We start from the raw sequence: 15632 nt of genomic DNA on the forward strand, positions 1-15632 counted from the left end.
GACTCTGCTTGTGTTTCTGTGCCTTTCATCTCAGCGGTGGAGAGCACTGCATCGGTGTTCACAGCACACGTGCACTTCACTGCTGCATTTCACTTTCTGGGAGGAAAGAAAAAAAAAAAAAGGATATTTATTAAATTAAAGTTGATCCACAACACTTCACACACCAGTCTGGTCAACTGCAGTAATAGTCTGACACTTGGTCTACGTTATGCTGTCACGCGCGTGTGTGTGTGTGTAGATGTGTGTTGTGTATGCAGGAGTTTATATGTAGATGCGCGCGTCCATGTCCACGCTTCTTTTCCACCGGAGCACTTACAGACTTTCCACTTGGTTTCCTTAATTGAATGCCTTGCTTTTTTTTTTTTTTTGCAGATGGGTGCAGCCTCGGGAGCGGCGTGCACTCCGTTACTATTGCTCTCAGGCACTTCGCACTGGGTGTAGACCCCACCGCAGCCTATTGGGATTTTGACCTGCTGGATGGACACGGTGGCTGGAGGGCAGAGGGCTGCCACATAACAGGCTCCGGGGGCAACACGACCACTATTCATTGCACCCATCATAATAACTTTGCTGTGCTAATGGTGAGTAGTCTACTGTGTGGTACCGGTGTCATTCATTTTAGCACAACCATGCCCCCCCTACATAACGAGTCTTTCACTGCTTAGGGCCTATTATGGATCAAATGCATCTTTTTTCCTCCACCATGGAATAGATGGAGTCACGTGTTTTAAGAAGCACTTCATGCAGGGACCTTTAAAAGCATCCGTTATTGTTGCTCTTCAGCGGAGGGAGAGGATTTGTCAAATGCGCTACTGGGATTTATTGGCTTATATGCGCTACATATAATTCCTACCCCCCCCCCCCCCACACACACACACACACATACACATACACACACCCCCACCCCACCCCCCTCCTATATCCTGGAAATGAGAAGTTGCGTGTGTTGTATAGTCTGCCACCTTTTTCCAAAAAGCAGCACAGCAGCTGAAATAGAGGCGATGCTCAGGAGAAGGAGCGCCTCGTCAGGAGCTCTTCCCCTCCGAGCGCAAGTGGTTTGCTAATTGGCTGCAACCATCGCCGACCAAAAATGTTGGACTGCAAAGCATAGCATCGTTCATTTGTGTTGCTCAAGTTGGTCTCGACGCCGCCGAGATGCCTTCTCCCGACGACGTCCTCCTGTTCAAATTGATTTCATGAGGATAACACCAAAAGCGCAATGGCATCGCATCACCCAGTCGCTCCATAGAGCCGCTGCGCCTGGTCCGCTTTTTTTGGATGAAAAGAAATCCTCCGGATGTTTACCGAAGAGTGGGATTCGTTAGACTGGGAGGTCAGTTCTCGGTAGAGCATGAAAAGTGTTGTGCTTTGAGATGTCGGTGCTTTCCGAGTTGCCTTTTTTTTTCACCTGCATATTTTATGAAGCCGCTGTTCAATTCCGTTGTTGTTCGTGTGTGGAAATAAGCTGGCTCGGGGAAAAAAAAAAAAAAAAGCCGCATAGGAGCGAGAAAGAGTGGGGCACATGGGGGGGGGGGGCGGCATACAAAAAAGGCATGGGGTGCTCTGAGGGAGAGAGTGGGTGTCTGTGGAGAATACTAAGCTGTTATCAGATGGAGAGCAGATGTCACATTGTCATTGTGCGTGTATTTGCTATCAAACACGGGCTTGGGGAGGCGCACCGTCCATGGGCATGCTGTGGCTGTCGGGATAAAGCGAAATCGGCACATTTTGTCAGATTTCCTGGCTGCAGATTGATTTGAACTTCAAGACACGTCCGACAAGTAGGAGGTAGTCATAGCGATGGTGGAAAGCCGTCACAGGAATGCTCACGTTCTGGTCTTACGCGAGCGTTTGCGCCGGGGCTTGCGCGTCTCCTAATGCAGTCACCACACCCGCCTGGTCTCTGCAGTGCCCGAGAAAAGGACCCTTATTTACGGACTCGTGACATCATTCTCCTGTCGGCCTCGTCTAAAATACTGTATATTGCAACAATGACCCTTTATAGCCTGGGGCGGCTTGTGCAAGTACCAGACCTGTTGCATAATCTTTTCATGTCAAACTGAGAGGAATCGCCTACCGTCAGACAGCAAGTTGACCATTTTTAATTGATAGTATTTACAAGTGAGGAGCCTCCATCCGTGGCGCCCTCGTTTGTAACTCATGCAGCCAAAGCACTGAAATAACACTGGAGCCCCTGCTTTGGTGTTCTGAAGGGAAATCAGGTTAACAAGTTGCAAAGTGCATTTGACCAAAGTTAGACATGTCAGCTGCTGCCACAGTGTTCCAAAGGGTGACAGGGGTGTTTGCATTTTTGCTTTGTCTGGCCATGAAGCATGCTTTGTGTGATTTCAGCAGTTCCATCACAGTGTAATACGGCTGCATCACCTTCCTTGCTTATACATGATACAGCTGAATTCCTCCTTTAGATCAGCTGTCTGCAGCACACAGTGTAAGGAGCCATCTCATGGTGCAGCTGTGCTGGTGAGTGGACTGACAGGTTAGCCACAAAGCATGACAGCTTTGAAAGACTTTGAAAGATGAATTATGTAACAAAATCTTTTCAGAAATTCTTTACGTACAGCACTGATGGGGCTTCTTGTCAGTCTCTGTGTGTGTGTGTGTGTGTGTGTGTGTGTGTGTGTGGAGATTATTAGTCTACAAATAGCATGACAACCCAATACAACTGTCCCTGTGGACTAAGGTTTGGGATATAGAAAGTACTTTAATGGGAATCTCTTTGACTTGGCTCAAAGAATCACATGGTAGAGAATCTCTCTCCTCTGGCTTTGTGATCAGGATGCCAAATAACCCGCTTGGGACAAAATCTGTGTGGAAAAACTCAACAGCAACACCCCCTGATGCTTTTGTTTGGACACCCACATACTCACTCACACACACACACACACAGTTGGTAGGTGTACTAAATACATCGTCTTGTTTTTCTTGCATCAGAAAGCAGGTGAACGACTGACCTGTTACACTAAAACTAGTCACACAGATTGTTTCCCGTACTGAAAGACAGCACGCCCCTCTGTTGGATTCATCTTTCCCCTGCGCACAGCTGAACTTGAAGCTGTTAGAGAGGGGCCGTTCCAGATTTCAGCACCAGGGACAGTTCCCATGCATTTTCCCGTCTCCCTCCTTCTGTCCCGCCTCCCCCACCCCTCCCCCTCTCTGCCTCCCGTAGGCCTGTGTCCGTCTGAGGGGAGGGCTGACTCACTCGTTTACAGCAATGCAGCCTCATCATCTGTCTTCATCACAGTGACAAGCCTCACCCCCCCACCCCTTTTAACCCCCTCCAAAAGACACTCATCTTCTCTGGAACCACACTGTTGGTTCTCACTGTCTCAACAGTAACTAATTATTTCATTCATTTATTTATTCATGTAATCATTCATTGAGGTAACGACGTAGAGTCTATGCATTTGACTGTTGCAACACTCCATAGTGTTTAATATGCAGGAGCAGATCATTAGAAGGTAAGGCACACGGTGGGGGTGGCAGGCTTTTGGAAGTACCCGATCATAACAGAGGCCTTAAAGCAGTGTTTCTCAGCCCGTGCCCTTTGGACCCACTGCCCTGCATCTTTTAGATGTGAACACTCATGTGACAGGCGTTGGCTGAACATGGTAGAGTCTCATACAGTGTTGACGTAATTGCGGATGAAGGCGTTCGCATTTGAAAGTGGACAGTAATGGTTATTGTTGATCACGGTGTGCAGGGAAGAGAAGGGGAAAAGACGGGCGAAGAGAAGAAGGGGAAGAACAGGTGGAAGGTGTGTTCACACTCCCATAGAAGTACCACTACATTCATGTACACATATGAGAAGTAAAGTGCTGCATTCAAAATCTTAAGTCTTAAAAGTAGAAAAACAGCTTCTGTGACCTTATGTGAAGTTTAGTTGGGAAATTTCTCTTTTGCTGAAACTCTGAAACGTGACAAGGGGACACAACCTTGCACACAGGAGGGATCACAAGTCAAAACATTTGGGTTTAATCACATGTTGTATGGAAAATACTAATCTAAAAAGTAACTAATAGCTACATATATGACAATTTAATGTTCAAAGTACATCATATCCCAGAGAAATGTAGTGAGGTAGAGGAATAAAGTAGCATAACATCAGTGGACTGGTCTGAGTTGATGTGCTGATTAGCAGGATGCGAAGTGGCTTTTTATTGCAGTCATGTCCATTACAGAGGCCAGTAAAAACAAAAATCATTTGGCTTCATTCAAGAACTGCTGGCACAAACAGTTTTCGCCAATGATCGTGTCTCATGAAGGCGCACCTCCTTGTGATCAGGCGGCAATCATTCGCTTGGCAGAGGCCACTTGGGACACTCCTGCGACCTAACTTACCGAACTAAGAAGAGATTTAGGGTGGTACTGAGAAAATGTTCTTGCATGAGGCCCACTGACCTCACTTCTCCTTCTAAAGCTCCATGGTCTCAGCAGGACTATCTGCTGTTTCGCCAAAACGGACCACAGTTCACTGAACCAAACCAACCAAGACAAGATCCCATCTTGATACATTAGTTCTCATTGGCTGAGACTTCTACACTCTCAATACCAGAGCGACATTACTGCTGACTGCTGGAGCACAATGTCTTGTCTCCTGTACAGAGGAACCGAATACAGCGGGACGACTGTGAGAATCCATCCATCCTTACTCTAAAACGCTTAATCTGATGACGTTGAGAACGCACAAATAATCAGGGTGCTCTTTACAAACAATATATCAGCTTTACTCTGTGTTTGGCACAAAATGTTTAATGCCTAATGAATCACTGTTGTTGTCACTCAAAAGGTAGGAACTTGGAGGAAATGAAGGATGAATGGATTGGAGCAGGGTAGAGGAGATATAATTAGAAGGCCTGTAGCGTTTCAGCCTCATAGAGGAGACGCCAGTAGATTGTGATTACATTCTTAAAAACCAATCCTTTAAGGGAGTTGTTTATTCAAATTCAATCCACATTGGGGGTTTTCTTGTCTGGCAATTATGGCTAATGCGCATGTACTGTACAGTAAGTTGTGCAGGATATGTGTGTCTAATCAAAAAATAACTTCCTGGCAACTTCTGTAGCACAGAAACAGTGTTTTCTCATTTGCGCCTGGTTTTCTGGGCCTATTTCTTTTTCCCCAGCATATAGCAATCTCAAAGCTGTGTGTCCTCATTAGTCATTCGTCCACATCCTCGCTCAAGGCAGATGCAGTGAGACAACAAGCCAGTTTTCAGTTTTCGCCTACAAGCTGGCTCCGGCTTCAGCGGGGTTAACGTTATCCTCGTGCCCTGGACTTTTTCTATCTCTGAGACATTTTCATACTAAAGGAGCTTTAGCGTGTGTGTTTAAGGAGATGAGGGGATTTACAGTGATAATGACGATGACCTGTTTAGATATGCAGCAGCGTCTCGCAGCACTGTGTTGGCATTTTCTGTTGATATGCATTGTAGTGGGAGGGGACGTGGGAAGGGGTGATGACAGACTGTGATATCAACAGTAGTGGGGGTGATGCCTTGTGGTTATGTGTTAGCTGATAGTGGATTAAAAAAGAGATTTGCGTGAGAGGAACAGGGCACTGCACAATACGCACCTTTTAGCCTCTGGAGAGCCCGTTTGATGCAAAAGGGCTCTTGCAAGAGCAGTGAAGTGATGACTTTGCTGTGACGACAAGACTCCAGGAAGCCTCTGCTGCCGGCCAAGGAGTAGTCCGGCACATAATGACAGTGTGTACTGTGTTTGTACAGAGTAAACAAAGGAGATAGAATGTGTTGATTAGTGAGCTGTAGAGGTAGATGGATTTTGTTACCTTTGTGTTTCCAGTTTTTATGCTAAGCTAAACTAACGTCTGCTGGCATATTTATAGAGATGAGAGCTTCGCTGATCCTCTCATCTAACTATACGAACCATACCACCGTTTTGGTTAACCGCGTTACGAGGGGCTTCTTCTGCATGCTGGAAAATGTGTAAAACTTTCTGTGGATGAAAACGAAATCACAGATGCAACTCAAAGTAACCACATAGTTGCAAGAGGAGAAGGAGTTGTCAGTAATGCTTTATGCGTTGCTTGTGTTGGTTTTAAGCTTTGTCATAATTTTGCAGCTTAAGCTAATTATTTGGAGCCCACTTAGCACCAGCTACCTTTCACCCTTTACCTCACTTGCACTCGCTCCGAATGTGGCAGCTGACAGACGAGCACTAATCTACCTCTATCCGCAAGCAGGCAGCCGTGCAGCCTCGTCACCAGCAGTGGGCTTAACCACTTTACACTGAGGTTTAGTCTTGTGCCATGCTGTGTGAACTTACTCAGCATGAGTTGAGGTTTGGCTTAGGTTAATATTTAATAAATGCACTCATGTTCCATTTGCGAGCATTGACTTAAACTTTATGTCAGGCATGATTACTTTAGCACATGGGGATTGTTTGTGTGTGTGTGTGTGTGTGTGTGTGTGTGTGTGTGTGTGTGTGTGTGCTCGGTGAAACCACATCACCACTGCAGACTTTCTTTTGTTGCTACCGTTCTGATTTACCCTCTCAGCGTTTGCTGACTGCGGACTTGCTCGGGTGGGAAAGGGGAAGGGTCTGGCTCATCCGGCAGGTCCCCCCTGCACTCCCACAACAGATTGCCGCTGGCCAATAACCTGACCTGTGATGCAGATTGTTTTCTCCCTGCCTAATGAGTTCAGAGCTCACAGACCACCATTCATCTCAGACACCAACAGTCTTGCCCTGGCATTGCAGGAGTGAGCCAATACTTACTATTGGCCCTTTTCCCTGAAGCTCTGTATTGGATGCTCTATTTTTAATGCAGCATGTATCCCTCTTTTAGCCTGGGTACAAATTGCATTGCTGTAGCCTATTGTTATTCAAATTACGTATGCTCCTCAGCTAAGTGTATGAAAGATTCTAATTGTGCTGCTTGCAGCAGAAGCGATTGTTGCACTTAATGTCTCTGCGTATGTTTGTGTAGAAAAAACTTAATAGGCTATTCGATGGTCTCACGGTTTTGATGTTGTTTATGTACAGCCACTGATTAATTGGCAGCCAAAACTGTGCTATGAGAGGCAAACCGCTTGCTTGAAATGTAAAACTGTCGTCACTGACAAGCAGTCTTTATGGAAGATAATGATGGAGTCACATTTTCATTCTATTTCCAGGTTGATGATTTTGGCTCCCATTTTCTCAAAGAATTAGATATGAACACTTGGCTGAGGTTTTTCTTACATTGCAGTACATTGTGGATTCACACACATCTGTTGCACGGTCTATGATTAGTCACAAATGATTAAAATTAAACAGGTTCCGCTTGTCCTTTTGCATGTGACCATCTGACATACATGATTCATGTCCTAGAACACTGTTGGTACGCGCCGTCTCCACCAAACAGCGCTCAAGCAAAGAGAAAAAAAGAACCGTTCACATCATACTATGGCATCTGATCTGAAACTGTCCGTGTTCAAATGTACCCCTCCCCACCCCAACCCCCTCACTCACCAGCTGTTCCCTAGTCGACAGTGCGACCCTCTCTGAACCCCAGAGACAGCTTGGTAGAAATGAGGGCATGCCGTGTAAACAGCCTCTCTCCCTCTCTCTGTCTGTCTTTCTCTTCCCCTCTCTCTGCCTCTGTTTGAGTTTCTGTCACTGGTTTTCAATTGGGTTGCTGTATTTGTGCACTGCATTTAACTGAACCGGACAGCACCTCATTTGCACAATGCTGGGCAGTCTAGACAAACACATTAAGAGCTTTTTTTTTTCTCTATTAGGGAAGTGTAGAAAGTGATCCAGCCCTGTGTCTGGCTGGACGTTTGGCTGGCTGGCTGGCTGGCTGGCTGGCTGTCTGGCTGTCTGGCTGTCTGGCTGTCTGCATGTCCACCTCTGTTGTCAGCCAAGACGGCAGCTCCCAGAATGCCCGCCTCTGCCCTTCCATTTCACTGCTGCTGCTGCTGCTGCTGCTGCTGCTGCTGCCAGGCCCTGATTAGCAAAAGTATATCACCACAAAAGCAGAAAAGGCCGAGGGTTACAGGCGACAGTCATTTTCATAATAGAAAATTAAACTCTTGCAAGTGGTTTATTATACAACACAGCCTTTTCTGCCACACCATGACCTTTGACATTTCACCTCATGGCCATATCGCTGTTAGAGTGCATTATTCTCCTCAATATACAGCCATGCCCTGCAGTTGTGTCTTTTTTTTTTAATCTACGGTATGGGTGTGGGGCTGCTGCTGCTAGTTGCTAGGCTTGTAATTAGGGAGCAGCTATTGATGCAATGTGCCCCCCTGTGCTCTCCATGGAGGAAGATAAGGACAGCAGAAAATGAGACTTTAGTCGTTTGAAGGGAGAGCGATAACATGACAGGAGAAGGGGTCTATATTTTGGCAAGGCTTATTAAGAGCCCTTCAGATTTTTAGTCAGAGGTCTCACATTTTTGATTTTTTGATGTGATATTACGTATCCATTTCACTGTTTTCATATTGGAAAGTGTTCTCTTCCTGGCTGCATTGGGACTGCCAAGGATTTGTTGGATTAGACCCAACCTTGCAAATAATTCACAATATTCAACTTCTCTGTATTCAGTCATAAACAACAAGACCCACCTCATTGTATCTGAGACTTGTGCAATCCTGCATTTATGCACTGATAAGTCACACCACAAATGAGTAAGAAGTGTGTATTTCACAAGTAGGGAGCAGCCTTAAGTGATACTGGTGCTGATGATGTTGATGTTTTTTCTGTTGTCTACAAATCAACTATATGTTCTGTTCACTCTGGACTGTGAACTGCATTCAAAAAGAAAAAAAAAACTGCAGTAACATGCAAAATAATCCTCAAGTCAAGTCAAATTTCTTTGCATAGCCCAATCATATCACATACAGAGTACCAACTAACTTCTCAAATAACCTCAGCACACAAGGAAAAAATGAAGAAACCTCAGGGGAGTCTTTTCAAAGAGAGATTCTTCCTCCTGGACAGCTGGGTGCACAACAGCTGCTGTATTTAGAAAAATGGCTATTTAAAATGAACAGGGAATTGTAACAGTTGTACAGAAGGAAACACAATATGCAACAGTTAATAATATCATAAAAACTCCAATCTAAAATAAGAAAGTCTAAGCAAAGGGTCCCCGGCAGATCAGATATCAGTTCTCCATTGTTAGCTGTAGCAAAAAGTGGCAAGATATTTTGAAAGACGGACGAGCCCCAGCTCTTCCAGACACTCTAGATGGCTTTTCTTTGATGCTTTAGAAAGGCAATGTCAGCTTGATGAACGGCAATAGAGATTCTTTTAAAAGGAGGTAATTCTCCATTGGTCTTATCTTAAATGTTGAGTTGCATTGTATCCGCAAGTATTTTCTCTGTGTATCCATCAGGGTATGAGCTCATGTGTATTGCTGCCTTGTGTATTCAAGAGTAGCTCAAGAGTATGTCTGTGTGGGTCTGAATGTATTCATATTGGAGTGAAATGCACAATTAAGGCATTTGTATCTCCGTGTTCCAAGATGCAAAGCTCGCTAAAAAAAAAATCTGCTCTGAGAAGTCTCATCCCACATATGTGAGCAATGGGCTCTGGTATCAAAGGTGAAAACCAATCTGGAAGCTGAAAGTCCCTCCTCTTTCACTGTCCTGACGCTTTGCTTTTTGACTTACAAATGACCCTAAAGAGATGCAAACATGTAAATTGCCAGCAGAGGAGATGGAGCGTCCACTTAGGTTTAAATGGCACAGATAGCAAAACTGTCAGATGGTAAAATGGAACTGGGCTGAGATCACCATGAGCAATCTGTAATCAAAAATGGAGGAAAATTGCATTGCGGTTGGGGGATGGAGGGATGAGGCCAAGGGAGAGCTCTGAGTCAGACATATAATAGCTTCCTGGACTGAAGGGGTAATGATTTACCTATCTGTTCTTCTCACTCCATCTGTCTCCACAGTTTTAGTCTACATAATCACTCTTCGTCTCCTTATCTCCCGTATCACTGCTTTTCATTGTTTTGCCTGCTGCGAGCTGTTTTCTGCTAGACACACTGCATAACATATTCTTCATGCATTTATTCTTTGCATGGTCGACTTTTCTCAGGGGGCTAAAGGCTGCCACAGTTAGAGAACATGGCAGCCACAGTCCAGCAGTGGTCACACTTCCTGACAGTGCTTAAAACAACATCATGACGAGGCTGTTCATTTTTTAAGGTGTCAGGTGGCGAGCCCCCTCACCTGCAAACACACATTTTACTCCAGAGGGATGTGGTAACAATGTGGTTTCTATGGCGAAACAAAAAGAGCCGTGAAATGCCAGACATTACACCGCTGCTTTTTTTTGTAGTCATCCCACACTAGAAGGGCCGTTAGAGGTTTGTGGTGGAGGCAGAGAAAGAGCACATGAAAATGGTGGACAGCAACAGATGAGAGAGCTTTGTAAATGCAGCTTGGTGCCATTAAGCACCACACAGGCAAACATAAGCTTATTTATCCACGAGACCTCCATTGCCAGAGAGCAATGCATTCTGTTAGAGACGCTGTTTGCATTGTGTTGCTTGCAGAGGCTGGGTGTACACTGCATCCTCTCTATCGCACCGCCTTTAAGTGTTAACAGAGCAGAACCTGTGGAGCACCGCTCTATTCTCATCCATTGTTACAGAGGAAAAAATGGCATGTTTTGGTACGAAGTATCGACCTGCATGGGAACGAGCTGTGGACCGGTGTAATGTATGCTCTCACTCTGTGTACCAAACAGCATGCCATCTCAGGGAGCTGAGAACTGAGCGTGAGCAGTATGTGTAAGAGAGCTTAGGTGGTACTGCCGTGTGTGTGTGTGTGTGTGTGTGTGTGTGTGTGTGTGTGTGTGTGTGTGTGTGTGTGTGTGTGTGTGTGTGTGTGTGTGTGTGCGCGCGTACGAAATAGATTTGCCCTTGTGTGTGTTTTCGTGTCCATGCCTGTGACTATGAGTATGTCCATGTATGTGTGTGCACATACAGCTCCATCCATTGAGCATTCTGAAGTGTTAGGCAATTCGATGAGATGAGTCACCCTTCTCAGACAACACCTACTAACTATATCTCTGTCGTGCACACACACACACACACACACACACACACACACACACACACACACACACACACACACACACACGACAGACATGATGTTGACAGGCAGAATTTCAGGAGGTTGTTGAAGAGGCTGGTCTCAGCCTTGAAATGACAGATTATGTCAGCAGTTGCTAAATATATCTTAATTAACTTGAAGAATCTAAAGTGAATCTAGTTAACATGCCCTTTGCAAGCTGCTGTCTTTACTCCAAAAACCGTTGTTGAGGGATTAGAAACACCACTTTATGACGTCTGTTTGCGAGTGGAACTTCACAGTAGCTTACAAGATGAGCTGACTGTCAGAGTGTTGTATGCTGCTAGCATGGCTAAAAATGTTGGTCAAGACTGGCTGAAATATCTCAGCAATTATTGGATGGATTGCTATGAAATGTACTGAAATTCATGAGAAGCGAGAGGATAAATCCCAGAGACTGTTGATCAGTTGACCTTTCCTCTAGTGCTACCAGCACATTGATATTTTTGGTCATTTTCATCAGTCATTAGCATTGAGCTCAAAACTCTGCCATGCAGGCTCATAGAGCCATTATCATGACTGTAGCCTCATAGTCTCGTTGTAGTTACAGTGCAAAAAAACAGTGACACAATAAGTGTGCCGCCTGATATCAATCAGCCTGCAACTGTAATTTTGCTAATGCAAATTAAACTTCAGGGAAAAACACAACTCAGCAGCATCACAAACTACTCCATCCAAAATGATCACCATTGGAATCAACAACTCTATAAAACATTTACAACAAAAACTGAGCGCCATCATGACATTATATGACCTTCATGAAGGATTTATACGCAGGAATTTCATATTCGACTGCATTAGCTTGAGCTAGGTGTACATAATAAACTTGCAACTGAGCGTATATTGAATGAGGGATTTGAATTCAATATTGCTAAAAAAAAAAACAAGTGGAGCTACTCAGCAAACGGCCGTCAGCCTGTGGTCAGATTGGGCCGCTCCCACTGGTCATTGAGTTTAACTGTGTGAGTGTGAAAGGAGGCATCATGCTCAGCAAATCTCCCCTGGATAAACAAAAGCTAAAGAAAGAAAGAGATTAGAGTCATTCCAGTGTCTCTGCCCTATATTAAAAAAACAATCTTCTCCCTGCGTTCACATTTGTTTGTATTGATTCATTCTGTTCATACCAGACTTGAGTTTTCACGTCTCTTTGTTCCAGTTGGGGGTGGGGGTTGCCTACAGTGAATTGTGAGCTTGTACTTACTGTTGCACTGTTGTTGTACTGTTTGCAAGGTTGAGCAGTGCACGAGGCTCATTTATTTGATAGTCACGCTTTAAATATCTCCACAGAACAGCGATTACAATAACTTTTGTATAGGAATTTGAATAGCCTAAAGCTAAATACAACACTTCTAATCTGAGGCTCTGGAGAAATTAATGCTAATGAAACAATGCCCCCTTGATGTTTGAGGAGATAGATACAGCACGACTGATATGTCTGCGCCTCAAATGACGGTGCTCATCTAGACGGGCTTCATCTTTTATGCCGAGCGAGGAACCTCATTAGCTCATAATGTTTGTTGATTTGATGGATGCGTACTTGATCCTACGCAGATTTGATTACTTGTTTCACGGGGGGCTTTGCATGCCTCCGCTGTTGAACATTTGCCGGGCGAGGTGCTGATTACGAGCATGACCGTATCTCAAAGCTACGAGCTGAGTGACAACCAGAAGGTGCCGCGGAAACACTGATGACCTGCTTTAATGGTGCGTGACCGTTTTTCGGACTGTTGTCAAGTCCGGAGGTTATTCTGTCCTGCCACTGTCCTGTCTCTCTCTGTTATCTAGTGCTGCATGGGCAAGCCGAAGTGGGTTTGATTTGCTCACTCACTCCGGTTCTGTTCCAGCGTTCTTGCGGCCACTCAAGGATGATAAAATACAGTGCTGGATGGGAGCTGGGAGCCGGGAGCCCGCAGGCTGTTCACTAGAGGATTTTAATTTTGTTTTTCTCTCACTCCCTTTCTTTTCCCTCTCTCCCACAATGTTTGTGCATTCTTGCGTGCATGACTGTGATTACAAGGCAAGGAGCACATTTGCAAGGACATATGTCACAGATTGGTTTACAGATTCCCTGGATTCAACAGCATCAATTAAAAGCAAAATGCATTACATTTTGCAAGAGCCTGTGAATTGTTTGCGTGTAGGTTGTGCAGGTTCATCATCATAACCAATCACCGGGCTAAAACAAGACTGAGCCTGTAAGTCCTCTCAGATCAACAGTGCATGTGTTCCATTTTATTTTGCAGGCCTGATAACCTTGCACCCACTGCGCCTGAGATTATGGATCAAGTTTAATTGACTCTGGTAATCTGATTTTGGCATGGGGAGGGAGGATCCTGGATTAAAGTTGTAACTACAACACAAACAGGGGATCAGGGGCCTGTTTAGCTGCCGAGGCGTGGGGACAATGGAGGCATGTTTAGATATAACATGCCAGTGCTAATCCAGAATAGGCTAAACTAAGCTGCCCTGTATGTTAATATCGTTGCTTCTCTGTAATTAATTTTGCTGTCAGAGGACCGGTCACATTGTCCTGCCGCACAGACACAGTAACAAAGTGGCCACGGTGCTGTGATGTAATACAATCACAGTAATGATAATAACTTCAGTAGAGGAATCACATTCGAGGCTGGCTGCTTTGTCCTTCGCTGGCATTCTGCTATTGACTTTTGCAAGGAAGTGTAAGAGTAGAGTAGTTTAGAGCGTGCTGCGAGCTACGCCAATGGCCTATCAGTCATCATGACAACAAGAGAATTGCAACTTTACAATCTGCATCTGTAGGACAGTGCGATCCATACACAACGTAAATATACAGGAGTCAATGTAAAACTCAAGTGCAGCAGCCTCTAAGAGACTCACATACAGCAGATTCTGCACATGCTTGCAAAGAAAAGTATTACTGGGGGGTTAATAGGAGCAGTGGTGAAGAGCTAGAGTATTTAAGTTTTCACTACAAATATTGTGCTTTCATCCCATTCAAGCCTTTTCTTCTGAATGTGCTGCAGCACTTTGCCCTACATAACCCCAAGAGCATAAACACTGTTTCTAGGAGCCATATGAGCAATTTGTCCAGGGCACCCTGTAGTCCGCTTCACCATTTTTCTTTCGGCCCATCCATCTGCTGAAAGGGACGGCCTCCCTTCATCCTTCTTCCATTTTTTCCTCTCTATTCTCTCCCCCAGCTCTGCCTGCTGGAAGGTCTTTTTTTAACCTTTATTTGTCCAGGGGAGGGTTCTGCTGAGCATGCAGGCTCTATTCTAGCTTTGCCCTTCTTCACTTTCATACTATGCTGCTGTATATGCTGCCCCATAAAATGGCAGTTCCTCTATTGTTGGCCTCTGAGCAGCTGCTCAGCACCTTACACAAGGGTGCCTATGTAGCAGTTGTCGAAGAAGTGTTGCTACTCATTCACTTTCAGCCAGCCTGGTTCTCTCAGCCAGCCAGCTTCTTCTCAAACCTTTAGGCTACTGCCGTCCTTGTTTGGCTAGTGTAGTCCACTAGCACTTTTGCTTGAAGTGTTTGTTTGTTATGCCTGCCATACACTAGACGACTTTGAAAAGAGTTTCCAAAGAGTACTCTGACACCCTCTCACATCTAAAAGACAATGTGTCACAAGCCACAGAGTTTTCATAGTCTGGGGATCTCGCAGCGTTTGCAAGACTACAACTTTGGAGATTACTCGCCGTTATTTCCCAGGTTTTTTTACATCACCTCTTTAAACAATGACATGAGTCCAGGAACACCTGAGCGTCATCAGCTCACTCAAATGATCAGTACAACATGACAGGTTCAGTGTTAAGTTTCAGACAAATACATAGAATTCTTACAGTATAAGTACAACTGCTAAAGTAGTCCTAATGTATCAGGCTACAAACCTGCACTTCTACTGTGAGGCTGAGAAAGAGAGACAGGCTATACCGCAGCCGCATTTATATGATTTAGCTCGGTTATATTATTATTTTGGGACAGCGGTTAGCTAGAGCATGTAGCATCCTCCATGGAGACTTTTGGTGCTGAAGATTAAAACGCATTCATTGGTTGTTTACAATGTTCACATCATTGACATTCACTATTTGCATGAGCCCAGACTAAAACTTCTGATAATATGAAACGTGTTCGCGTCAAGATAGAGAGTTAAGACAGCTTAGACTGAATTTATTCTGAATTTGGAAATTTGTCTGCGACAGTGAAATAGCCTGAAAAGATGTTTGTTGTAAAGTCTCATGAAATTGTCTTGTGATGCTCCTGATACTGTGTCGTAGGGTTATGACTAACTAATTGTTTGGTCCATAAAATGTCAGCAGCTATAGTGATCTGGCTTCTTGTGGGAGTAATATTCTCCTTGTTACAACATAACAAGGAGAGCTAACTGAAAATAGCAGTGACTGATTCATCTGTGTGCAAACGTTCTTTCCTACCGTTCAGATATGAAGACCAGTCCTGCCCCTGCACCTTTAGTCACACCTGATTTTTAGCTCCACTATTGACAGCTCAGCTGGGATGGTGATGTCAGTCTGTC

The 15632-nt window shown here is 44.7% G+C and overlaps 1 protein-coding gene across 1 annotated transcript in view; it reads left to right on the top strand.

The window, feature by feature from the left end:
• LOC139210718 (adhesion G protein-coupled receptor A3) overlaps nucleotides 1-15632 on the top strand; it is a 136966-nt gene that overhangs the window by 91517 nt on the left and 29817 nt on the right. Inside the window, exon 14 of the mRNA XM_070840850.1 lies at nucleotides 373-581. Coding sequence (XP_070696951.1) covers nucleotides 373-581 — 209 coding nt within the window. The remainder of the gene's footprint in view (nucleotides 1-372; nucleotides 582-15632) is intronic.

This window comes from Pempheris klunzingeri, chromosome 12 (assembly GCF_042242105.1).
Source record: "Pempheris klunzingeri isolate RE-2024b chromosome 12, fPemKlu1.hap1, whole genome shotgun sequence".
In the NCBI taxonomy this organism is placed as follows: Eukaryota; Metazoa; Chordata; class Actinopteri; order Acropomatiformes; family Pempheridae; genus Pempheris; species Pempheris klunzingeri.